At 40.6% G+C, this 25,935-nt stretch overlaps 2 protein-coding genes across 8 annotated transcripts; both read left to right on the top strand.

Annotated features, from left to right (window-relative positions):
* The first annotated feature begins 127 nt into the window (after positions 1 to 127).
* On the top strand, positions 128 to 3,328 carry glod4 (glyoxalase domain containing 4). Of its 2 annotated transcripts, XM_044203118.1 has the most exons (9): positions 128 to 288; positions 478 to 527; positions 649 to 769; positions 860 to 1,004; positions 1,614 to 1,750; positions 1,865 to 1,951; positions 2,047 to 2,160; positions 2,250 to 2,336; positions 2,445 to 3,328. In XM_044203118.1, the coding sequence occupies exons 1-9, from the start codon at positions 169 to 171 to the stop codon at positions 2,508 to 2,510; spliced, it is 927 nt and encodes a 308-aa protein (XP_044059053.1). In that variant the 5' UTR covers positions 128 to 168; the 3' UTR covers positions 2,511 to 3,328. The 2 variants fall into 2 exon arrangements, with proteins under 2 accessions (XP_044059053.1, XP_044059054.1); XM_044203119.1 differs by lacking the exon at positions 1,865 to 1,951.
* A 139-nt stretch (positions 3,329 to 3,467) lies between these two features.
* Positions 3,468 to 25,829, top strand: LOC122879227 (protein KIAA0100-like). 6 transcript variants are annotated; one of them, XM_044203105.1, is made up of 41 exons: positions 3,468 to 3,635; positions 4,158 to 4,287; positions 4,454 to 4,580; positions 4,770 to 4,819; positions 4,961 to 5,102; positions 5,183 to 5,301; positions 5,436 to 5,496; positions 5,570 to 5,753; positions 6,851 to 6,974; positions 7,089 to 7,213; positions 7,311 to 7,378; positions 8,044 to 8,180; positions 8,459 to 8,613; positions 9,089 to 9,276; positions 9,601 to 9,898; positions 10,719 to 10,924; positions 11,013 to 12,063; positions 12,199 to 12,390; positions 12,957 to 13,159; positions 14,391 to 14,509; positions 14,599 to 14,822; positions 14,934 to 15,124; positions 15,327 to 15,426; positions 15,576 to 15,775; positions 15,857 to 16,154; positions 16,249 to 16,406; positions 16,757 to 16,963; positions 17,668 to 17,767; positions 18,445 to 18,627; positions 18,815 to 18,936; positions 19,056 to 19,211; positions 19,650 to 19,771; positions 19,857 to 20,037; positions 20,507 to 20,593; positions 20,814 to 20,822; positions 21,108 to 21,218; positions 21,331 to 21,466; positions 21,866 to 21,990; positions 22,086 to 22,187; positions 24,047 to 24,181; positions 24,454 to 25,829. In XM_044203105.1, exons 2-41 carry the CDS (start codon positions 4,217 to 4,219, stop codon positions 24,637 to 24,639), a joined length of 6,753 nt encoding a protein of 2,250 aa, XP_044059040.1. In that variant the 5' UTR covers positions 3,468 to 3,635; positions 4,158 to 4,216; the 3' UTR covers positions 24,640 to 25,829. The 6 variants fall into 6 exon arrangements, with proteins under 6 accessions (XP_044059040.1, XP_044059044.1, XP_044059041.1 ...); XM_044203109.1 differs by having other exon boundaries at positions 8,495 to 8,613; XM_044203106.1 differs by having other exon boundaries at positions 4,161 to 4,287.
* The last annotated feature ends 106 nt before the right edge of the window (positions 25,830 to 25,935 follow it).

Here is a 25,935-nt window from a genome sequence, read left to right on the forward strand (position 1 = left end):
TATATAATAATATTAATTAATTGACAAAGATTAAATAATATGTGGGAATTGTATTTGCAATTGTAAATGCCTGCTGTTTGCTCATTTGTATTTACTTTCCACCAATCGACGACAGAAAAATCGATCAACAAGGAAGCTTAATCGTTCCCTGCACACCGATCTGCAGTAATGTTACAGCCATCAAAATATCTGTCAAGTATGGCTTTGAGACGAGCGCTGCATTATGTTTTCAAAGTTGGTGACAGGGCCAAAACAGCCACGTTTTACCGTGATGTTCTGGGCATGAAGGTACTTTTTGTGAGCTTGATTTAATGGCCAGATGTGTCTGGTGGCACTGATCAACTTTAGTTGATGATCCGATAATCTCAGCTGCACAGCGTTACGCGGATAGCTAATTCCTCTTGTGTCACATGAGTGAAACTCGAGTGTTTTCATACTGAATGCTTATTCTTTCTCATGCCTTCTTATCCATTTTAGATTTTACGCCATGAAGAGTTTGAGGAAGGCTGCAAAGCAACTTGTAATGGGTAGATATGATATGATCTTAAACTAACTGAACTTTGTACTCACAAAGCTGTATAACACAGAGCTATACAGAGCTGTTACTATCCTAATACTGACCGCTGCAGTCATCCTGTATCCTCACAGCCCCTACGATGGAAAATGGAGCAAGACAATGGTTGGCTTTGGTCCAGAAGATGACCATTTTGTTGCTGAACTGACATACAATTATGGGGTGGGAGAGTATCAACTTGGCAATGACTTCTTGGTGGGTGAGAGTTCATTTGGAAACGTTACAGAGGACAACAACATCAAGCAGCCTTCTAAAGGGATATTGTCACATATGTTTTCACTTTAGGGGCTCACCCTGCAGTCGAGCAAAGCTGTAAGCAATGCTAAACGTCTGGGATGGCCTCTTACTGAGGTAGGAGAGGCTCTGTATCTGACCCAGGCTCCAGGAGGGTATCCTTTCTACCTTGTGGACAAAGAGCAGCCTCCCAGTGGTGAGTGTCATGGGTCTTATTTCTGTGTTTTCTCTCAAAAGAGTACAGTTTTGAAAATGAATTAATAATTGTAGTCATTTTATCACATGTATCAAGCAAAAATACCAAATATCAGTTGGTTACAGCTTCACAAATGCAAAGAGTGGCTTAGTTTCATAACATTATACATTTATTTATAGTAATAGTCATTTAATTAAATTTATTGGTTACTCAGTAAGCACATGTCAATATATTGTGTATTTTATTGAGTAAATTATTCATTGATTAATTCATAAACCATAATATCTAGTGAGAAACAATTATGGTATGCTTAAAAAAGACTTTTAAGTGTACTTGAGCAAAAAACTTTTGTAAAATAACCATGTCATGACTTTGTCTTAAAGCCTCCACTGCATGGTTGACAACAACTTGCATGAAAAATTGCTCCACTATATCTTTAATGCAGTACAGAGCAACAGGCACAGAAATAAGTGCAGTATGATTAGGAGGAAAGCATTCAGCAGAAGCTCTCTGTTTGGTCATTACAGGTGTTTAAGCATGCCATACTGTTTTTTTTTTTTTTTTGCTTCTGTTATTGATCACCTGTAACCTTTGATCGTTTGTTCCCAGACCCTGTGCAGAAGGTTTGTCTCGGAGTATCAGACCTCCAGAGATCGACCCACTACTGGTCGACACTCTTGGGAATGAAGGTGATGGAAAAGAACGAGGAAAAGAAAACAGTGCTGATGGGTTTTGCAGACACTCAAGTGAGTCAAGTATCAAAGAAATAATTGTTTTGTGTGTGTTTTATGTTAATAAATCAGGAATTATTTTAGTCTGAATTTTTTCATTATATTTTTTTTTATATTATCTTTATGCAGTGTAAACTGGAGCTTCATGATATCGGTGGGAAAGTAGATCATGGAACAGCGTTTGGGAGAATAGCATTTTCATGCCCACGGGAGCAAGTAAAATATTGTTTAATGGATACATCCTGGTGTTTGTTAATATTAGAGAACAATAATCATCATTTTCATCATTAATATTTTATTATATTCCACAGCTGCCTGAGCTCGAAGCCTTGATGAAAAAGGAAAATCAGAAAATTCTCACTCCATTAGTCAGCCTGGACACTCCTGGAAAAGCCACAGTAGAAGTGGTTATTTTGGCTGACCCAGTAAGCACATTATCAATATAATTATGTAATCAAGTGAAGTTCATCTCTGTTAAAAAAAATAATGTTAACAGAAATGTTTGTTTTTTTAGGATAGTCATGAGATTTGCTTTGTGGGAGACGAGGCTTTCAGGCAACTGTCCATGGTGGACCCCAAAGGAAATGAACTGCTTGATAAGGTTGGTGTCGCTCCAATATTTTCCTCTCTACATTAAATATGCAACATGTGTTGGTTGGATATTAACTGTGCCAGTGCTCTTAATGCTTTTAAACTTGTTTTTTTTAAGGCTATGGTCGAAGATAAAAGCGACGAGTGGTTTGCCAAACACAACAGACAGAAAGCTGCGGCATGAGATGAAGGGGCTTGCCTGGAAAATTGTGCACCATCAATTTCTCACCAGTTCATATGATGATGAGTTGCTGTACAAGGCACCTGTAGTGTAAATATTCTTGTAATGACAACTCAGTTATCCTAAGGCTGGCATTATGATATGTATTTTTCCTGGAAGGATGCCATGTGGGACAGTTGCATTGACAGCACTTTGTAAGAGGACCACTTGTTTATTTTGATAGGCATTTTTCCAATAAATATTGTTCCTATCAATAAGGCAGAAAGGTGGGCAAAAAACCAATGTTTCTGTTGGGCCCCTGTTTACCCTCCACCTACCCACCTTCTGTGCATCGTGTATGTCCCAATAAGTGCTCTGAGTAATGCTACCTGGCTGCAAGATTTCTGTGCGTCAGTTAGTTTGTGGTAATTTGATTAAAAACAACTATATTTAGAAAAACCATGCATGCACAATATAAACTAAAATAAAACGTTAATTGTAGATTTTGACACAGGGCCACAACATGATATAATAATGCAGAACCTGCCTTACTGTTGATATTGTACTTTAGTAGTGCAAATTCCATAAATCTGCAGCTAACAAAATTACCAAAACCCAGTTACATGCAGTGTACCTGGAGCGTTTGGGGGTTTGGGACCCTTGGGCAGTTGCTTGGAAATCCAACCTTGGGTATCAACCATTAAAGTATGAAATGCATTCAGTATCATGCAGTAGCAATAGTTTAGTGATGTGTTTGAGTTACACTGAATCTTATCATTTGTAAAAAAAAATTACATAATGTCACTCATCTGGTTGAAATAAATTCTGTATCTTTAATTTTATACCTTTGTCAAATAGTTTGATTATGACTGTGTGTATTTTCTGTGTTTCACCTATGAATAACCCTTTGTGTTTGACTGCATAGTTAAAAGTTAATATTTGCTGTAACAGTATTGTTGGCGGTGTTCCAGTTCCTCTCCCACTAGACACAGTTATCGGCTGCAAGTGAAATGAGCTGCCGGCTGAGCAGGGCGCACCAGAACAGAGCCGGAGTGTTTACTCTGTCTGAGCAGAGTTAACTGTCAGATCAAAGTGCCCTTTGCAGCATTATGCTGTGAAACAAAAACCCAACACACTGAATATGTCAGGGTAAGTAAGCTTGATAATTAACGGAAGCCAAAGACACATAACGCTACAGTAGTTGACAAAAAGAAAGCTTGTGCTAAGTTCAGTACCAGTCTTGCAGTTATGCTAAGTTAGCCGTAGCGTTAGCTTGCTAGCACAGATTTGCTGCTGATTTTTGGATGACGCGGCGGCAAATATCTTTTAACTATTTAATGTTTGGTTAGTTTGGGCTAACGCTGCTACTCCTTAACAACGAGTCACAGTGAACAAGGACTAAGTTTAGGTAAAGGTTTTACACACTGTCGAATGATAAACTTTAGCTATGTGCTAATTTCATGATCGGTTTTTAACTACACTGTTAATTAGCACTGTGAGGCTAGCTGTTACCGTTAGCTGAAAAACACAACTGACGTTTATGAATTTGCATAGCAAATGTTGCCTCCGCCAGTTACAGTGTTAGACAAGTTATTGATTAGCTAGCACGTAGCTGTAAACACCTGAATATAAGGTGGGTTAAGCTGAAGTGTATCTCTTCCTCTTTGACAGCAGCTAGAGGAGCAGCCAGACCCATGTCCAAGATCAGGGTGTGAACAACTTGGGACACAATGTCTCTCTTGCTGATATCCTTCCTTCTAATTCTTCTGCTTGGGATTGTGTTGTTATGTGTCATTTTCAGGTAAGAAATGTGTTAGTTTCCGCAGTATATCTGTAATTGCCAATGATACTCTATAGCCAACCTTGATTTAGTTTAATTTAACACTGTTTACAAGATTTAACCCAGATGTTTCTTGTCCCTTTTCCTTATTTTACGTAAAATATGTTTGTTTTTCTTTTGCTCTTAGGTGGCTCATGTGCACCCTGGCTGTGCGCCTTTTCCAGACAGCACTAAATGCCGATCTAAAGATCAAATCAGTAGGCCTGTTTTCTGTCCAAGGAGTTAGTATCCAATTTCATCCCCAGCATACTCTGGTAAGACACACTGTGTTTACATGACATTTATTTAGTGAGCTCATTCAGTGCGGCTGCTCTCATGTCAGGGGTAGATGTTTGGCTCAGTAATGGCCAGAACACATTTTATGTTGTTTGTGCAGTATCCCAAAATATATCAAGGGTACTTTTTTTGCTACTATACCATAACAGTGACTCTCTTTATGACAGGAAATTGACAGAATATGGATTTCAAGTAAACTTCTGAACCAGGATTTGCCGTAAGTTGTCACATTTTTTTGTCAGTTGGATAAAATCTTAATCTAGATCTAATCTTTCAGCAAATCAGTTATAGAAGCTAAGCCCTTATGAAAATACTTAATTCTGTTAATTGAGGCAGTTACTGCATGTTTGTGTTTCAGGAGATACCTGGCATTGTGTGTTGGTGAAACCAGAGTTAGGTTTGATTTGCAAGCACCACCTACACCTTTGGTGAAGAAGAGCCATGGAAGAAAGTCTGGGAGGATGTCAGTCAGCCCCACAACGCTACGCTTTCTGTCACAAGTATGGAGCCTCACTGTAGGTCAAACTTTTGCTAAACTGATTTTGTAGACAATATCTCACTTCCTATCTTGTGTTTTCAGCTGCTGTCATTCCACATAAGCTCGATCAATGTGATGGTACTGAACATAGCACTGTCAGAGTCTCTATGGCACATGACCATTACAGGCATCACCTTGTTATTTGACCACCAGGGTAAAAGGTAACTATGCCGTTCACACTCTGTTATTTATGTCTGCCATTGATCTGGTTTACCTGTTAAATTTAATAGAAAAGAAAGAATATCCCGACCAAGGATCATGCTACAATGTTGTAATTTTTTAACTTTCATTACAGGCTGGCATGGGACTTTTCAGTCGGGCAGCTAAGTAGTAAAGTGCTTAAAAGCAGTCAATTGGTAAGTTATTCTATTTTCACTGAAATAGGAACTTTTGATTGAATGTGTGTGACTAAAGTGCTCTCCATTGTAGGATATATGTTTGGCTGAAGTGGCCCTGAGCCTGCTGCTGTCTGGAGATGTGAGCCTACCAGAGATGAAGCCAGGTTGTCTGTCCCTGAGTGTGAGGACACTTATAGCAGAGCTGCACGAGGGACTGTTTCTCAGCCAACTCCTGCTGGCCCCGTCCCCCCAAAAGAGCATTAACGACGCCTCTGGTGAGCAAACACAGAGTATAATCTCTGAAATGTCAAAATGATTGTTAGAATAATTTAACAAGCAAGTTTCCTCACAGTCATTCACATAACACCTAACCAAGATGTTGCTGGGTTGATTGTATGAGTGGGGGGCATGTCAACTTGTATAATATAAAGCACAACATGTACTCACAAGTAGCTAGAATAATAACCGTGATGGCACTAATAGTTGTTTTTCACTGGCTTCACATTAGTGATCTTCTGCTTATTCTACAACGCCTGGATGTCTACCAGCGTCTGTGATATTTTTAGCTGTTCTGCTAACCCGCAAGAAAATGAGGACAAGGTCATATCATAGCGCTTTATTCACCTCTGTAGGTGAAATGTCCACATGCTTAATGATAAAAAGAGAAAGTTTAACCTCCCCAATCAAATAAAGCACAAGTTATACACTTATTTAAAAAGTTAAAGTTCTTGCAGTTATTTTCATTATTTCTTTATATATCTGCAGGTCTCCTGGATCATAATTCACTGAATAGGAAATTAAAGAAATGTATTGTTAAAACTAAAACACTAGTAGCACAGACAGGTTAAGGTTGGCAGTTCTGCCTGTATAAATACACACTAACGACTACAAGGGAAAAAAGAGGAAATGACACATTAGCTCACTTTGGTATTTCCATGCAAAATGTATTTTTAGATCATCAGAACCCAAAAAGCATTAAAGTGGTGCTGTTAATGATTTAACTTCTGACTATAATTCTCCTGAAGCTTTACGTTTATAGGCACAGTTGCAACATTCAAATCCTGCCTTCAGTCTGTACTTGCAGCTAAAAAATTAAGCAGAATACTTTTGCTATAGAGTAGGCCTAGGCGATGTGCACATTGCACAGTATTGCAAGTTGCCATTGACTCATATCAGGTGGCTTATGCACAATGTCAAAAAATCGTATTAAATCAATATGTGATTGTTTTTATTACATTTACATGCTTGAGAATTGTATAGGCTTATTGTTTGTTTGTTTTTTTGGTTAACTATTTGGCTAATGGCTATGTGGCTTTTTTTTATACCATACATAACATTGTGATTTAATAGTATTAATACTGTTTCCTTTCAGAGTGTGAAAACATTGAATTCATCCAGACTGAGACTGTGGAACGGTTTCATCAACTGATTCCCCACAAGGTCAATGTGGAATTTGATAATACGAATGTGACTCTGTCAATGCACAGCCAGAAAAGGTGAGTCAAAAATTTGCTATCAACTGCATATAGTTGTTGTTTGGCACAATTTGATTCTGTATTGAATGACTTATTGATTTAAACATTTTGTGACTCTTTTTCTTGTCTGTACAGACACCTCAATTGGACTCTGAAATCTTTAAAGGTCTGCTATGGACGTGGCAGTGAGCAACTTCTTCTTAAAAGCTTCACTCCTGAGCTGAGCTTTCCCCAGAGCAGCCTGGAGCTCCTTCTAGAGGGTTAGTGGACAGCTGGGTGCCAGACGCATGCAGAGAGAGTTGGTTGAAGGAAAAAGCTATGAATAACACATTCTTGTTTTTGTTTTTTTATTGGCAGATGGACTACTCCTCTCACAAAGTAGGCAAAGAATCCTTTGTGTGAACACTCTCAAGGCAGCCCTGCAGGTGAGGAAGATGCTTGATGGTCACATCACAAGCACAAAGTGTCTTACGGCTGGGCCACACTGCCTACTTGAGCAGCGGGTGTGCGTCGCGGAACCTCTTGCTTTTCATTTCAACGCCCATGTTATGAGAATAGAGCAGCCACATAGGCCAGGCAAGCAGCGCGTCTCATGCGTGGCTGCAGCGACGCTTTATCTGTATAGAGTCGGGCTCTCGCCTATTTTTTCCATGACACGTGTGCAGTTCTCAGCAAAAATAGACAGCGAAAATGATCTGTTCATAGTCATGTCGAACATACACCTTACACTACAGTTTTAATGTCTGTATTTGTAGAGTATGTCACAGACATTAAAAAGATATTAATTTTTTTTAAACTCAACACCTCCTGCATGCATTTCAGATTAAACGCCCTCTAGAATCCCTGCATTTGGGCTTGTATTGTATTTATTAAAGGCAAACTCAGTGTAGAAAGATAGGGCTGGCAGTAGCAGTGCCGCAGCAGCAACGCTGTCTGTGTGGACACCACATGTGTGCGAGACGCACCAGTTCAGCGAGGCAGCCGCCACACACGGGTAGAGGTAGGCAGTGTGGGCCAGGCGTCAAATCTATGAATCATATTTGACATTATTTTGACTTTGCCTGTTATGTTTTTTTTTTTCTACATTTAGGTTACATCAGTTGACATCTCAGGGTCATTCACAGTCAACACTTGCATCATCCACTACCGTCACCAGGAGTTCTCCCATTGGCTAAACCTATTTCCATGGGAACAGCTAATCCACAGGAAGGCAGCACATAGAAAAAGGTAAGTTGCAAAAGGAAAACTCAAACGTTTTGAATTCTGTGTGTTTATTAATACTCAGGTTGGGGGGATTATCACCAGATATTTGCCATGACATCTTTAAAAGTTTACTGGAATGATTGGATCTGTGTTCTGTCCGTGAAGTCAACACTTTTCTTTAAATCTCCCACTGAAGTGAAAATTGTAATCTAATACCTTTTTACCATCTTCTCTTTCTTATCCATGTTTGTGCATCACTCATTCTGTATTGTGTTGTTCCATGACATTATTGTGTTGTGTAGTCCGTTAGATTATTTGCCCACCCTCCTTTTCCTCAGGCGCCTCCCTCACATCGATGCTCCCGTGATGATCACATCCTCTGTGTCCAACGTTAATGTGTCTGTTCAGCTGGGAGACACAACGCCTTTTGCTCTAGGCTTCCTCTCTGCCAGTGCAGGTACTGCAGGTCTTTTACATGCTGTACACACACACACACACACACACACACACACACATACAGAGAAAGGCAAGTGAACATCATATGATGTTATTGCTTCATTGCAAAATGAGGACATTGTTGCGTTAAAGTATAACCTCAACACCCAGTGGTAAGCAATAGCACTTGATGTAATTACTTTACATCTTGTGCAAGTCCAAATTTTCCTTCACTAAATCTTCATGGTTTTTATTCTGTAGGCAATTTTCAGGTCAAACTTTTTCAAACATGCCAATCTACATTAGAGATCAAGATCAAGATCTTTTCTTAGAGTTCCCTTTAAATGTTACACATTAACTTGTACTAATTTTTATCCATGGTGGCTTTTAATAAAACTTTTCTTGGGAAAACAACTTAAATCGCTATACTGCAGCAAATTTGAATGTATTTCCTCAAAATAATGTTTCATGATGACTTGTGCTTCCTGTATTTGTAGAACTTCAGCATCTTCTTGACATTAAAGTTGACCAGCCAGAGTCCCAGAATGTGCACCAGCGTGCGTCATTGTCCCTGGACAACTTCTGGTGGAGAGTGGGTCAAGGGTCTCATATCCAACAAGCACCCCACCCTCCTGGTAAACATGTGTGGGGAGAAGCGCTAATTTTAGACTCGCTCAGTCTTCAGGTAGGAGCCTAAATTATTAAGGAGTTTTTAGAAACCTGTTTAATTGTATGTATAAAAATGCTTTAGCTTCATTCTCACATTTTTTGAATACTTCTTATCAACAACCTTCATTGAAGTGCCATGTGTTCTTCTCTTTTCTTTTTCCTGTAATTCTTTTTATCATTTTTTTTTAAAATAAGGATTTTCTGAATCCCACAGTTTTTCCTCAGAAGATGCTGTTTCCAGTTAAAACTAGTTTTTATGTTTACTAAGTTAGTTAGTCAGAGGATTTACTGGCATACTCAATTGCTAATGTTTGTGTACTTTAAATCTCGTCCCTCTCAGGGGAGTTTCAACAGACCCCACATGGAGTCGAGTAGCCAGTCTCAGAGTTTGAGCATGGAGTCCAGTCTGAAAGGGCTTCAAGTGGAGCTTTCAGAGACTTGTGCACTGTGTCTGTCTCGCCTGCTGTCCCTCATCTGTGTTCCCCGTGATCCGGGGCCACAGCTGTCAGATGTGGCCTCACTGTCTCCCCCTAGTGATGATACTGTCCCACCCATCCCGTCCTCACAACTACACCTGCTGTTTAAACTGGACTGTTGTCTGGAGGATGTTAATGTGTTCACACTATCTAATCTGGCAGGTAAGTTATTTCAGAATGTTTAAGAATGCTGCTGGTGGAAAAGTGGTGTCTGCTGCTCTGCTGGCTTTGCTCAGTAATTCACTAAGTGGGACATAAACAGTACTGTTTAGGATATATTTACAGTGTACCTCCATAGTCGTTTGACTGGAAAGACAGGTCCTAATTCTACCATTTTGATTAAGCAAGCGTTCTTTTAGTCTCCAGTGATTACAAGGCCCAAATACATTACTCCTTTTGTAGCTCAAACGGTTAGTCAATTAATAGATTATGATTGACAGAAAATTCATCAGCAACTATTTTGATAATCAATTAATTGTGCAAGTCACTTGTCAAGCAAAAATGCCAAACATTACGACAAACATTTGTCTTATGTGACAGTTAACTGAAGCTCTTTGGGTTTTGGTCAAACAAAATAAGCTATTTGAAGACGTAACATTGGGCTTCAGGAAATTGTGATCTTTTAAAATATTTTTCACTATTTTCTGACATTTAATAGATCGATCAAGAAAACAAATCGTCAGATTAATTGATAGTAAAAATAATTGTTAGTTGCAGCCCTAGACCTCTGCTAAGTTGTCATTCATCATAAACAATGACATATATTTGTCAGAGAAAAGAAAACAAATGGCCAAAGGTATTGCAGAAATACATTTTTAGAGCTGACCCAAAGAGAATAATTAAACAGGCCTTTCTCTTACGAATGCCCAATTGCATCTTTATCATCTTGTTGGACCAAACACCATAGGATACACACCCTTCTCTGCTCTGGCATTCTATCATCACCTTTAATCATCTTCTTTTATTTGCTTGTGTTCTTTAGGAGCCGTGTCTTTGCGGATGGACACTGTTGGACTCCTGAGCTCTGCAGAGAGCTCCACGGTGTCTCTTCAAGGTGTTAGCTTGTTAGCGATCAAAACACTCACAGAGAACATGGAATCATGTTGTCCCGCCTCCCAAACCCCCAACCCTGTGCTTAAACTCACCGCGATAGCCTTTTCCTACCACATCACCACCCACACCTTACAGGTAATCAGATCTCAAGCTGTTTTATTTCTATGGACTGAATGAATTTCTGTGTCAATATTCATATCTCCTGTTGTCTTGTCTTAATCAGGTTCAATGTGAAGAGGAGCTCACTGTCGAATGGACGCCACCAGACCACATGGTCTTATATCAGCACATGACTGAAGCTCAGGCTTGTTGGCGAATGCTTTGCAGAGAGAAAGGAGAGGAAAGTCCAGTCAAACCTACTGAGAGTGAAACCATTTCAGGCCAGAGTAGAGGGCTCTGTGTGCGTGTTGAACTGGGCTGCACTCGTTTGACAGCCCATGTTAGTGAGCAGAACTATATTCTCCTGCACACAGAAGCCCTCTCAGTCTCCAAGCATACTAGTTCCATGCACATACGTTCTCCCTCCGTGATCTTCAACTTTGATGGCAACAACATCGTCTCCTTTAAAGGTCTAGATGTTGAAACACAAGCAGAGCTGACTGAGATGCAGCTTCACAGAGACACCTTCCCCTTCCTCACTACTCCTCACAACTGTGTCTGGGTCCTCACTTGCCCCTCTCTGGCTGTCGAGTTCCCCTACCAGTACAATTTCTCAAACACCTTTGACATGGCCATCAGTGTGCAGAAGTGGCTGAAGACTCTGCATCGCTCCAAAAGCCAAGCCACTACCGTTCAATGTCTGCCTCCTGACCTCGTGTTCAAAATCAACCAGTTCTCGTTTGTCTTCCTGGATGACATCTTTGAAATCAAGCTGCGAGACAACTACGAACTAATGAAGGACGAGAGTAAGGAAAGTGCGAAGCGTCTTCAGCTTCTGGATAAGAAGGTGGCAGACTTGCGCAAGCAGCATGGAGAACTTCTCCCTGCCAGAAAGATTGAAGAGCTGTACAGTTCACTGGAGAAAAAGCACATAGAGATCTACATCCAGCGCTCACACCGCCTTTACGCCAACACACCCATGAGGAAGTCCCTGCTGACCTGGACTGTGTCAGACTTGGAACTAGTAGCCCTGGCTGATGAGTCTCTTCATGGGCCTGAGAGGGTGAGAGAGCAGCTTAGGGACATCGACAGGATCAGTCCCTTCCCCAAAGATGGACTCCCTCTGGTGGTCCAGTGGTGCCGCGCTGTCAAGTTTAAACTGGCTGCATTTTTGGGTAAGTTGATAAAAATTTACCACATTAATTGCAGATTTCGATTAGACTAAATTGGAAATAAAATGTAATTAGGCCTCACAGTTTTAATTTATTTCTACATATACAAAAATAATTTCTGTCTTTCCGCTGTGACAGTGAGAATTCGGGATTACCCTCGCTACCTGTTCGAGATCCGGGACTGGGAGCTGTCAGGGCGTCTGATTGGGACAGAGCAGGATGGACAGGCCAGGGCTCATCGCAAAGAGATTGTCCCACTTGGTCCACCGTGGGGAGATGTGACGGTCCACAGGAATATGCCACCACTCAAGTTCTACTATGATTTCAAATGTGAGTTATGGGAATCATCCGGTCATCGTGCTATTCTCCAAGCACACAATCCTTAATCTGTTTGGTTTTAATTATCAATTTCAATGGGATATACCCAGCACTTCATTATGCCTGACCAGTCACAGCTGTTGAATGTGCAGCATCCATTCATTTGACCAAAACGGAAAATAAAAAGCAGAAGTAGGCATCTGCAGGGGCAAAGGAAGAGAGAAACCCTGCATGTGCCTAGTGATAAATGTAGTAAAATGGGTAGGCCCAATATTAGAGAGGAAAGTATAAAGTTTGCGTCAGTGTCTCCCCGCAGTAGAAAAGCAGTAGTTAGTTATTTGAAAAATATAGTAGCACAGGTAATAGAACTGAAAACAAAACTTTGTAGCAGCTATCACTCTGCGTTCTTGCGCAAAAGAGAAATAAAAGGATTTTGTTTTGCATACAGTTGCAATTAATAATCATGATACTGGTGAGTCATAATCAGTATTAATAACCAAACAATCATGAACAGCATTTTAACCCAAGTTGTGCAGTCTTACTGTTAATATCTCTCACTGAATATTCTCTTTATGCAGCTAACATCTCCCTGTACACTATTGTGTGGGGGCCATGTTGGGACCCTGCCTGGACTTTGATTGGCCAGTCCGTTGACCTGCTGACCAAACCCACTGTTGATCCCTCTCCTCCTCTGGCCTGGTGGGACAAAAGTCGTCTCCTTATGCATGGGCGCTGGGTTATGGACATTGATCAGGCCAATCTTCATCAGCTGGCTACAGAGGTAAAACAATGCACACCTAACAAACTCAGCTGTGGTAAATCTCCAGTAGATCTATGCAGGAAAGGGTTTAGCAAGTTATGTTTGTGGCAAATCATGATTTCAATTACTTTATATCTTGGCATTTACACTCCGTGGCCACTTAATTACGTACATTTGTACAATCTAATATAATCCAATACAACTGCTCTGCCGTTAAAGTCTACTTTTATGTTGCCTATAATATTCTTGTTTTTTTTTTTTTTTTTTTTCACTGTCATAAATTATATGTTGTAACATTGAGGTCATAATTACTGGTGGTGTTGTATTGGACTGCATTATTTTCAGAGGTGTTTCTAATATTCTGCCATCCTCATGTATGTAAAAAAGGAGGGCAAACAATTAGAAACACCTCTAAATATAACGTAGTCCAGTACAACACCACCTCTAACTTCTGTCTTCTTCTTCTTTTCCTTTGGGCTGTTCCCTTTCAGGGGTCGCCACAGCAAATCATGTGCCTCCATCTAACCCTGTCCTCTGCATCCTCTTCACTCACACCCATTAACTTCATGTCCTCTCTCACTACATCCATAAATCTCCTCTTTGGTCTTCCTCTAGACCTCCTGCCTGGCAGCTCCAACCTCAGCATCCTTCTACCAATATATTCACAGTCTCTCCTCTGAACATGTCCAAACCACCTCAATCTGGCCTCTCTGACTTTATCTCCGAAACATCTAACATGAGCTGTCCCTCCGATGTGCTCATTCCCGATCCTGTCCATCCTCGTCACTCCCAAAGAGAACCTCAACATCTTAAGCTCTGCTATAACCAGCTCTGCCTCTTGTCTTTTCTTCAGTGCCGCTGTCTCTAAGCTGTACAACATCGCTGGTCTCACCACCGTCTTGAACACCTTTCCTTTCATTCTTGCTGATACTCTTTTATCACACAACACACCTGACACCTCTAACTATGACCTCAATAATAAACATATATAATTTAATTCACAAATTTCCGAGAATGTCACCAAAAGCTGGACATAGATATAGGATCATAGGTAAAGATAAATGTTATGGCGTAGCTGTTGAAATTAATTGGATTAGCTTGCACAGGCGTACCTAATAAAGTGGCCACTGAGTGTATGCTTTATGGCACATACTGTACCCTCACAGTTTTTTATGTGTTAGTTTCTTGTAGTCTGTGTGATGCAAGACAAAATTAATCACCTTCATCTAAGATGAATCTTGCATTCTTACAGGACCCTTACAACACTACAGAAAACCTGCACTGGGAGTGGAATAAGCTGAACTTTGACTGGAACCCAGGGCAGTTTGTTTTTAAAGGAGATTTGGATGTAAATGTCAGGACAGCATCAAAGTAAGTGGAGGTGAAAATAGTGATTAAATGCAACTTTTAACTGTATTTGTAGATCATTCAGTAATACAAGTGCCTTTTTTCCGTACCAGGTATGATGATATCTGTTTTCTACACCTGCCCAACCTGTGTATGACCCTTGACCTCCAATGGCTTTGCCATGGCAACCCTCATGACCACCATGCTGTAATGCTCTGCTGTGCGGAGAACATTGCAGACGTGACCTCAGGACAACCTCATGACTCCTACAGAGCATTTCGCTCTGAGAACCTCAACCTCTCCATCACCATGGACCTTAACCAGCACTGTGGCACAGGTACGTGCAGCTCTGTTAGATATTCTTTCTAGCTAAGCTAAGCCCACTGCACTTGAAAACTAGTTTTATGTATGTATTTTGCGGTTGAGAACTATATTTTTTTCTATGTAGAACCCCCGCAGCCTAGAATCCTGCTGTACAGCAGCACTCTGCGCTGGATGCAGAACTTTTGGGCCACCTGGACAGGTGTATCTCGACCAATCTGCAGAGGCAAGCTCTTCCACAGCCTCAGGCCTGTCCGCAAGAAGCTCGGTCAGCACTACAAACAGATGTCCTACACAGCTGCCTTCCCACAATTACAAGTGAGTGTTTTTCTAGGCTGCCTTCCAGTAACAGTACAAATCTGCTTTATGTTTTTACCATCAAATCTGCATTTGCAGTTACTTACACAGTACAGCATGTACCTTGATTTCTGACTGATAATTTACTAAGTTCCTGCCCTTTATTTCTTTACTCCTAATATCTACCATATGTATACATTTCTACATATTGTGTGTGCTTCAGGTGCATTACTGGGCCTCCTTCGCCCAGCAGAGAGGTATCCAAGTGGAGTGCAACAAAGGCCATGTCTTCACTCGAGGGGCACAGAGACTTATCCCACAGGGTACAGGCGTTAGCATGATACCATTCAAGAAAAACAAATTATTCATATATACAGATGGCTTAATTTAGTCTCCCAACAGAACATGAAGTAGCTTGTATATTTGTTTAATGTGTGTGTGTGTGTGTGTGTTTATTTATATTGTCTCGCAGCTGGCACTGTGATGAGGAGGCTGATCTCTGAATGGAATGTGACTCAGATGGTTAGTGAGTTATCTCAGGTCACGGTTCACCTGATGGCCTCCACTTGGGATGAGACAGCTGACCACCAGATCAACGCTCAGGTGAAGAAGACTCACCTGCTCAGCCTGTCCTCCCTGAGCTACCAGCGACAGAGCAACCGTATGGAGGAGGTAAAACCCCAGAGGTGGCTAGAGTTTAAACTTATTTTTCACTGTGGCTGCATTCATAATCCTTTTGAATATTTTTGACAGGAGGTGAACCAGACGGATGAGACTAATGCCTCTTACACTCACAAACTGCGGCTGGTGGACCTACGTGCTTCCTGGACCACCCCTAACAGGAACATAGCCTTTGGGCTGTACGACGGTTATAAAAAGGCATCTGTACTGAAGAGGAACCTCTCCACTGAAGCTTTGAAGGGTCTGAGGATCGACACACAGCTGCAGACCAAGAAGCTCAAACGCTCTCCTTCTAACTACTCTCCCACCACAGCCCCTACCACACCAGTTATGCCCACTATCAGTCGAACAGAAAAAAGTCAAAATGAAGGTGAGGAAATAGCTTGACTAAGAAAAAGACAACAGCTGAGGCTTTTAAGATCCACTAACCTCTTTCATTTCATTTTCCCTCTTTCACTCTGTAGGAACATCGATGCTCCAGAAATTGATTGAGGAAACAGACAAGTTTGTGGTGTTTTCGGAGGAGGACTCAGGTGTCAGCGACCAGCTGTGTGGCATCGCAGCCTGTCAGACCGATGATGTCTATAATCGCAACTGGTTTATCGAGTTGGTCAACTGTCAGGTCTGCCTTGATAATAGTATTTTTATTTTTTTAAAAGTTCCTTCTTATTGTCGCTGTTGGATAAAAGTTTGAGTCCAGTTTTGTTGGGTTTCATGTTAAATGCATAATTGAAGGATAGCATGTTCTGCTAGAAGAAAATCCAATAATGTGGGCTACAACATCCCACAGTAAAGGTTGATGAAACCTTGTCAAAACTGTATGGACCAACTCAAAAATTCAGTAAAGTTCAGTTCAGTAAAGGTTTCTATCTTTTTAGAAATGAGTTTTTCTCGCAAACCTGGATGAATGAATGCAGGTCGAAAATCTGGGTGGCCCAATATTTTAACCCTCCTCTACTTTGCTCTACCCAGATGATGTTGCGTGGCACAGAGACAGCAGGCTGTGTGCTGGTGTCTGCAGCAAAGGCTCAGCTGCTCCAGTGTGAGCACCACCCTGCCTGGTACAACGACACCCTGAAGCAGAAAACCACCTGGACCTGTCTGCTGGATGGCATGCAGTACTTTGCCACCATGGAGCCAAGCCCATCTGAGCAAGAAGATAGACAGTTGTGGCTGGAGGTAAGCACAGCTCTCACTTGGTATTTATATCAGGGTCTCTTAAATGCACAGATAAGTATAGATTAGTATAGTCCTATAGAACTACAGTATGTTCTAATCCTTTTCAACTATTAAGTGGTGCAAATTTAATTCCATTACACTTAATTGGTTAGCAATACATTATCAAAGGATGGGAAGGAAGGATGTCTACATTGCAGTTTATTCATTTTATCATTACTATACACCTGCCTTCCACAATATTTTATTTTATTGTTTTAACTTCTGCACTATTTTATGCCTTAGATTCTCTTATACTTGCAAAAAAAAAATTTTGTTATACATATTGTCTGAGCATTGTTAGAGGAAGCCTGAGAACTAAGAATGTCTTTGCCAATGACTGCTCCACTGTAATTATTGTGCACATGACAATAAAGAACTTGAAACTTGAATAAAGAACTTGAATTGTAGCTTGGAAATACTGAATGGTAATTCACAATGACAATCAACCCAGACTAAGTGTCTTTATTATGCCATGATTTTAGAGAATAAATAGCACAGTGGACAAGTTATTGTATTTTAACATTGTGTAACACTTTGTTTTAAAATGAAGAAAACTAACTGTGCAACTACAACATCACAACCAATGCTTTATAGTAACTTACCTGTTCTGTGCAGTGCTGTTCCTGCTCTGATTTTCTCTTGACTCTTTCACTGGGTTGTGTTAGGTGAAAAACATAGAGGAGCACAGGCAGCGTAACCTAGACTCAGTGCTGGAGCTGATGGAGAGTGGCCAGGCTGTGGGAGGAATGGTTAGCACCACTACAGGTAAATGACTTCTCAAACACAGGATTGACCACATAGTGGACACCTCCCTACCCCACAGACCAGTTTGTGAAATATTATGCACTGCAGGACACTGACTACACAACCTGAATTTATGTGTGTACTGAATGTTGAGAAATATATGCAATTGGACTGTAGTGCTTTTGTCCCAGTACATTTTTCTTTAATGTATACCTGTAAAGTGATTCTGAGTAACTGTACTATTTGGAAAAAAATATTTTCTTAGATATTTTATTGAGGTGTTTGGAACAGTTGTTTACAATTATAAATAAGATACATACACCGTTGTTTTTTCAAAACAAGACGGTGTAGTCCCTCATTCGTCCAGGAGTGTTCCATCATAGAAACTACGACTGAAACCTTTTCTACGACCGTTGTTTTTTGTAAGAACGGGTAACAGAAACAACAAAGGACCAGATAAGACTGCAGTCATTAATAATGAAATAGAAAATAATACCACAGAAATAACAAGAGATATTTTCGAACAACGGGGTACAGCCTAAGGTGTTCTTGAAAGTAGCAATGCAGCAATCAGGCTGTGGACTAGAACAAATGAGCAAACAAGAGAGAGGGAACATTAAAAAAACATTAAAACCTTACAGATTACTCTTAAATGGAGGGTCAGTCATATATATAATTTTTCTTTTCAAAAACTATAGATTGGAACCAGCCAGCCCAGGTGAACGAGGCTCAACAGGTTCAGCGTATCATCTCACGTTGTAGCTGCCGAATGCACTACATCAGTTACAGTCACGACATCAACCCAGAGGTGGCCACACAAATCAAACCACCAGAGCTGAGGAATAACCATGAGAAAGAGGACCTGCTGAAAAAACAGGCTGGTATGTCTGGTCACCTACATACTGAATATCTTCAGCCTGCAAGGAAGAATGCATCTAGGTGCTTGTAAAAGGGGCAGCTTCCTACGTTTGTCATTGGCAAAGTTTGTACCTGCGTAAGGGGAAGGTGACCATATATGAGGGTGACCATATATGAGCTTTAAAGAGTTTTATTATGTTGATTTAACAGGGGCTGTGGACACCTTCACCCTCATTCACCATGATCTTGAGATATCCACTAACCCTGTTCAGTACGCTATGATCCTGGACATCGTCAACAACCTGTTGTTACACGTGGAGCCGAGACGCAAGGTAGGCTGGAGCATCAGATGGGCTAATGGTCCCAATTTACAAAAGATTTCCATGTCCTTATTAATGTTTCATTTTTGCTTATTCTGTGTTTTTTTATCTTCTGGATGTGGTGTGTCCAGGAGCACAGTGAGAAAAAGCAGCGTGTGCGTTTCCAGCTGGAAATTTCTAGCAACCCTGAGGAGCAGCGCAGCAGCATCTTGCACCTCCAGGAGGCAGTCAGGCAGCACCTTGCCCAGATTAGACGCCTTGAGAAACAGATTTACTCCAACATCAGGGTGAGTCACATAGTGCTTTACCGGTCTATAATTTACTCCTTAAATTACCACTGTTATTTAAAACTGAGAGTTTATTATTTCTTTAAATATGATATACATATATGTAAACATGAACCAAAAGTAAAATTGACAGTGCTAAATGGAGTTAGAAAGAAGTGAAGGGAGTTTACCAGACCTCTGTGGCCTGCAGACCTCATCTGTGCTTGAAGCTGCTACTAGCATAACACACTCAAATCTCTGACTAAACAGAGAGCATTGTGGGTAATGTAAGCACCAGGATTTGTCAAGGTAGAAAAATGCTGAAATAAAAAAGATGATATCTCTAGTTCTGCTGCATCGATTTTGATACTTTTCAACTGTCCATCGTGAGTCCGACAATGTTATAGGAGTGCAATGCTTTTAAATCATTAAACATTTGCTTTCTTTATCATCTTGCAGGCCCAACCCGAGGAACTGAGCGGTGATGAGCTGATGGAGATCAACACCAGACTGCAGAACCAGCTAAACCAGGAGAAGAATGACATGCAGATGAAGAGTGAAGAGCTCAACATTCTCATCAGGTCTCACATCAGCACTCATTCACATTCAATACTGAGAAGATATGGCACACAGTTAATAAAAATAAATATATTCTTTTTCTGTCAGGTGTTTTAAAGACTTCCAGCTGCAACGGGCAAACAAGCTAGAGCTGCGTAAGCCCCCAGAGGATGTTAGTGTGGTGAGGAGAACTGAGATCTATTTTGCCCAGGCCCGCTGGTGTTTGACCGAAGAGGACGGCCAGCTTGGCATTGCTGAGTTGGAGCTGCAGAGATTCATGTACAGTAAGGTGAGCACAGCAAGGAACTACAACAGTCTGGAGTTTGAAATAGCTGGCTGATGATCGTACTGCAGACACGACAGCAGAGTTATCTTCCTTCCGGGGCTGAAAACTTCCCTCTGCGAAGAACCTGATATCCCACTAAATCATCTGTCTTCTCACATACCCTCTTTTGCTATTTGCACTTCAAAAAACATTCCTTCTGCCTTCCTCTATAGCTCTTATTTACCTTGGCTCTAGCTTTTTTCCAGCATTCTGTATTTCAAGAACCATCCAAGGATAACAGAAATAAATAACATATTGTTACATTTGTTGTATTTTTCTCAAAAAAAAGGCATCTGCTGATTACAAAAAATTTAACTGCAAAACACAATTTCCACTACAGTATTCTGTGATATCTTACTCGTGACACATCCAATATACTTAATCACTGCTGGATGGTAAAGGGTTAATGACTGTGAATACCTTCTTCCCACAGCTGAACAAGTCTGATGACACAGCCGAGCATCTTTTGGAGTTAGGGTGGTTCACAATGAACAACCTACTGCCCAATGCAGCATACAAGGTACATTTGACTCTCATTATTCAGATTTGTCTATGTTCGTTTTGTTTGTTTTTCAGTTAACAAAATGAAAAGGCCTTAATTATACAACAAAATGCAAAGACATCCATGACAAACATCCTTTGAAAACTATGCTGAGGAAGATTGCCAACATATATTAACACATATTAAAATGCAGTGTTTACTCACATTTATGACTCTCTGCCTGGTTTCCTCTGTGCAGCGTGTGAGGGTATGTACAGTGCTGGTACAGTGACAAGACTTAATGTCTGTGTTGATATTCAGTGTCGCATGCACACTCAGGCATTCATTGATGCATGTGTGAGCAAGGACTCATTACAAGTTCACGTAACCGTATGGTTGTTGTCCATACCTGTTCATATCATCAATAACGTGCTGTTAAATATCAAAGTAATCTGTTTTCAAAATGACATCAATGAATTGTCACACAAAATCTCACTACAGCTTTATGTTGTGATGTCACTGAGGATGAAATTAACTCCCTCTTCTTTTATAGGTTGTACTTCGTCCTCAGAGCAACTGTCAGTCAGGACGCCAGTTTGCTTTGCGTATCTTCAGTAAAGTGCGCCCCCCTGTGGGGGGAATCTCTGTTAAGGAACACTTTGAGGTGAAGAACATCACACACAGCCACATTCACGATACATTTGGATTGTGTTTTATTGAATATTATTATTATTATTATTATTATTTTTTTTTTTAATGATTGTTTCCATCATCAGGTGAACGTGGTGCCTCTCACCATCCAGCTGATGTACCAGTTCTTCAAAAGGATGATGGGATTTTTCTTCCCAGGAAGAAATGTTGAGGAGGAGGAGGTCACTGATGAGGAAGACAAGTTTAGATTGGTTACCACAGGTATGTTTTTGTCTACATTGGCAATATGACAGCAGTAAGCTGAGTAGCACTTAGTCTGCAATTTCTCTCACCAGCCTGTAATCTACACCAACTAACTGATCAATAATAGTTTCCATTGTCTCTGCCACGTTGTGTGTGTGTGTGTGTGTGTGTGTGTGTGTGTGTGTGTGTGTGTGTGTGTGTGTGTGCGTGGTATTGAATAGCCCATTACTGTGTTATGTCATCCCTCCGAGCCATTAAAATGCTCCGTCACTTTGGATATGACCTTGAGGTGTGTGTGTGTGTGTGTGTGTGTTTGTGTGTGTGTGTGTGAGAGAGAGACTCAGTGGGAGTATAAGGTGTAGGGTGCAGAGTCACCCAGAGGCCACAGTGCTGATGCTGATGTGGTCTGTGTCACAGGAATCCCTGTCAAGCCTCGGCAGTCGTCAGAGGACACAATGGGTGCTATGGGCCCCAGCAAAGGTGTCGCCCAGGGACTGAACCGCACTGCGGGGGTCAGGAGGTCATTCAGGAAACCTCCAGAGGTATTCATGCTTTTTGATTGTTTGTGCTTGGATGTCAAGAACAAAATAAAATAAATCAATAAATGTAATTGCATTTCATAATTTCCACCCACCAGCATCCTGTTGATGACATTGATAAGATGAAGGAGCGAGCTGCTATGAACAACTCCTTCATCTACATCAAGATTCCCCAAGTGCCCCTCTGTGTCAGCTATAAGGTGGGTTCTCTGTGCATAACAGCTGTTACTGAGCGCTACAGCTCGACTGTTATTTTTGATTAAATCCTTGTTCATTATTATGGATAATGAGCTTGAATAGAAAGAACCATAGAAATAAGACTTAAAAGGATTCATCTTAATATCTTGACCTCAAAACAGCTCAGGTCATTCATACAAAACCATCTCTGATTGTGGCATGACTTCTTGGCACTTTTGTTTATTAACTTTCATACTTTTGACTTTAGCCCTGTTAGATTTGCATGAGTAGAGGCATTATGTTGCTAGATTTAAGATTCAAAAGGTGTCAAGGTGTTTATTAACTGATCAAGTGACCGTGAAACGCAGGATAGCATAATGTTAAGGCTGTGCTAAAATGGCTAGTGTGCAATAAAGAATAATAATTAGATTAAGAGTAAAAATAAGAGTTAGAAGAAATACGAAAGAGTGTTTAGTGTCTTTCAGCTATTTGTTTTTACGGCCCGCAACTTTACTGTTCTGGTTCACTCTCACTGCTCTCATTGCTAATAACACTAATAAGTCCACTGTACACTACCTGCTCAGCACCAAACAACAGGCAGACACAGTCAGCGACCAGCTGGTGACCATAGTGGAGCATTAAGCAGCTAAAGAGCCAGATATTTCCCTCATGAGTTGGTGGAGACCAAAAAGAGAATGAATGGTGAACACAAACACGGCTCCAAGTGAATAATAAGGTTTCTCTGTAACTGCTGGATGTGTAAATAAGCAACTGTTTGCTAACAAGCTTGCCATATCACAGCACAAACGTCCACTTGGACAAGGATGAACTGATTAGAATTTGGTTTTCAAAGGTCACTGTGACCTCACAAAACACGTTTTTGGCCATAACTCAAGAACTGATGACCATATTTTACAGTTGGTCAGACAATGACTTGGTGACACTTTTGACTCAAAGGTCATTGTGACTTCAAAATGACCTTGACAAACACGTTTTTGTCCATAACTCAAGAATTGATGCTGTAATTATGACAAAATTTCACACAGATGGGATACAACGATGAAGTGATGCCATTTTTTTTACCTCAAAGGTCAACTTCACTTCAACATCATAATGTCCTGGAAAAACACTTTCAACACCGTAACTCGGGAACAGAAGGGGAGATTGTGACCAGATTTCACAGTTGGTCGGACACTGAATAGGTGACATGTTTGAGGTCATTGTGACGTCAAAACAGGTTTTTAGCCAAAATTTAAGAATGAATTGGGCGGTTCCAGATTTCACACACATGTTTACTGGGACGACACAATGAGTAAACAATAACTAGCACAGTACGGGCTTTCCTCCATCTCGTCCATTCTGCCATTCCATTCCTGACTCATTCTGAATTTCGAGCGTCATCAGAATCACGTGACTGCAAACAACATATTGGAGCGCGCCTAGCTAATTGTCATCCTGTGAGTGAGTGAGTGAGTGAGTTTCACCTACAGCTCATAGAGAGGCTTTGCATCTAAAAATGCCAGGAGAAAATAAAAGCACCACATTTAATGTAGCTATACTCTATAGGAGTCCATCTTTATAGTAGTAAATCAAGTACATGTGTGCCTATTTAGCCAATACATCTATGACAATCCTTTAGTAATCAGTTCAACATGTATATTCACTGGAATCATTCATATGTATCATCAATATAGTGATAACTTCCATTTAGCCCAAAAATACACTTTATACCTTTTTTATTCAATTCCTTTCAAGTATTCACTACATAAATTATGAGTCTGGACAGACATGGATGTAAACTGCAAGTTGACTGGCATACAACCGGTAATTCTAGTTTAGATATTGAACTAATGTTTGAATCTAAAAAATCATCCATCTTTAGGGAGAAAAGAGTAGTGTGGACTGGAAGGACCTGAACCTGGTTCTCCCCTGTTTGGAGTACCATAACAACACCTGGACGTGGCTTGACTTTGCCATGGCTGTGAAAAGAGACAGCCGGAAAGCACTTGTAGCACAGGTATGCAACATTTATACAGCTTTGACTTCCCTCCTTCTCAAATGTTCACTACTACCAAAAATGTGCTCTTCTATATTGTTTAAAATCAATCTATTGTCAGATTTCTTACTGCAATTTAAAGTTATCCTTCATTGCAGACTGTGTGCTTTCAATTGTTTTAATTTATTTACCATTGCCCAGAATGCCTAGGAGCAAAAACAACCTAAATTTGCCCTGACATTAAAAAGTTCTGTATTTATGAACTTGCTGTTTTTTGGCTCCTCGCTGCTCAGATGATAAAGGAGAAGCTGCGTCTGAAGCCAGCTTCAGGCTCAGACCTGCGGGGGAAATCGTCTGAAGGGAAGTCGGACAGCAGCCTGCAGCAGCAGGAGGAAGATGAGAAGGCACGGCTCCTCATCGGCCTCAGCACTGCAGACAAGAGCTCCAGCAAGAAGAGCATCTTCAGTCGACGCAAGTGAAGCAACAAACACTCACACCACACATTCACACCATGTCAGAACTTGAGTGGATGAGCAGCTGCCACACTCCCTCAGTAGGGGGATCAGGGAAAAAGCAGACTGCCTCTTGGGGGTCAGAATATCAGTCTGGCTTTGTGAATCTCATTGAAAAAGAGAGATGGTGGAGGATTTCAAATAGTTTTGGGGGATACCTTACTGTATCATATGAGCCTGCTGAATTTAAAGTAAAAATCTGGAGTTTTTGTTGGAAAAAATACTCCTGATGTGTCTCAGATTTGAGTTTACGGCCAAAATCCCTGCAGGGAACTCAAACAGCTCCAGGGTTACCAGGGTGCCATTTTGACCAAAATATATATTATCTTGTTAATTTGTGTGCTATTAAAATTTCTCTCATTGATTCATCATTTCTCATTTCGTACACTCTGCAACTTTCAAAATAATTACCACTTACGTTGCCTTTCAATGTAGCGAGGACGTTTTTCAGTGTGTAGCTAGCACTTCACTGTTACTGTTTCCTGGGCTTCCTGCTGGCTCAGGAACACTGTTAACGCTTGTTAGAAGTCTGCTAGAATAAATAGCACTCAATTGAAAGCACCTTCAATGCTGCCAGCTGTAAAAAATAGTTTGAAATTCCATAAATAAATCTATCAGAAATGTTTTATCAATTACCGCTTAAAGAAAGTGTATATGGCTGTATGACTGTCACTGACAGGAAGGCCTGTTCTCACAAATGACCACAAAAGATGCTATTTTATTTTATATTTTACCTTCTGCATCCCTCAGCTAGCTGTTTGACTGTATCTCACCCCAGTGAAATACATCTAGTACTGAGCAGCAGAAACGTGTTAATGTGATGTATAAAGTGGCACTTGGTTTGATGGTATTGTTGCAAAAAAACAAATATGTTGCAGTTAATAGCTGAGTGTATGTTTTGTAATTTTATTACTAAAGCACTTTTTTTATGCAAAGTATTTTGTATTTTTGTAACCACTGTTGTTTTCTGTTGAGTTACTTGTATAACTGTGCTGCTAAGCCTGATGTTTCAGTCACATTTCTATTAAGAAGAAGAAGAAAAAATGCCCTGAACATTTCAATTAAACGGTTCATATCGCAAAAGCAGATGTATTCACATTTCTATCACCTCTGTTGCTTATTGTTTATCTGTCAATAAAAAGTGTTATAGTCTCTAAGTGGTGCGGTTGTGTTTGGGTTTTATGCAGAATAAAAAAATAAAGGGGCAGGTCTGTGAGTCGCAGCAAGTTGGGGAACAGAGTGATGATTGATCATTAATCTGAC

This window comes from Siniperca chuatsi, linkage group LG7, assembly GCF_020085105.1.
Source record: "Siniperca chuatsi isolate FFG_IHB_CAS linkage group LG7, ASM2008510v1, whole genome shotgun sequence".
In the NCBI taxonomy this organism is placed as follows: domain Eukaryota; kingdom Metazoa; phylum Chordata; class Actinopteri; order Centrarchiformes; family Sinipercidae; genus Siniperca; species Siniperca chuatsi.

Excerpts from the sequence above, each read along its gene's own strand:
- glod4 (XM_044203118.1), top strand. The coding sequence starts at position 169 with ATGTTACAGCCATCAAAATATCTGTCAAGTATGGCTTTGAGACGAGCG. Across the intron at positions 1,751-1,864 it reads TGGGTTTTGCAGACACTCAA|TGTAAACTGGAGCTTCATGA; the intron begins GTGAGTCAAGTA and ends ATCTTTATGCAG. Across the intron at positions 1,952-2,046 it reads TTTCATGCCCACGGGAGCAA|CTGCCTGAGCTCGAAGCCTT; the intron begins GTAAAATATTGT and ends TATATTCCACAG.
- LOC122879227 (XM_044203105.1), top strand. The coding sequence starts at position 4,217 with ATGTCTCTCTTGCTGATATCCTTCCTTCTAATTCTTCTGCTTGGGATT. Across the intron at positions 4,288-4,453 it reads TTGTTATGTGTCATTTTCAG|GTGGCTCATGTGCACCCTGG; the intron begins GTAAGAAATGTG and ends TTTTGCTCTTAG. Across the intron at positions 18,937-19,055 it reads ACGTGGAGCCGAGACGCAAG|GAGCACAGTGAGAAAAAGCA; the intron begins GTAGGCTGGAGC and ends TGGTGTGTCCAG.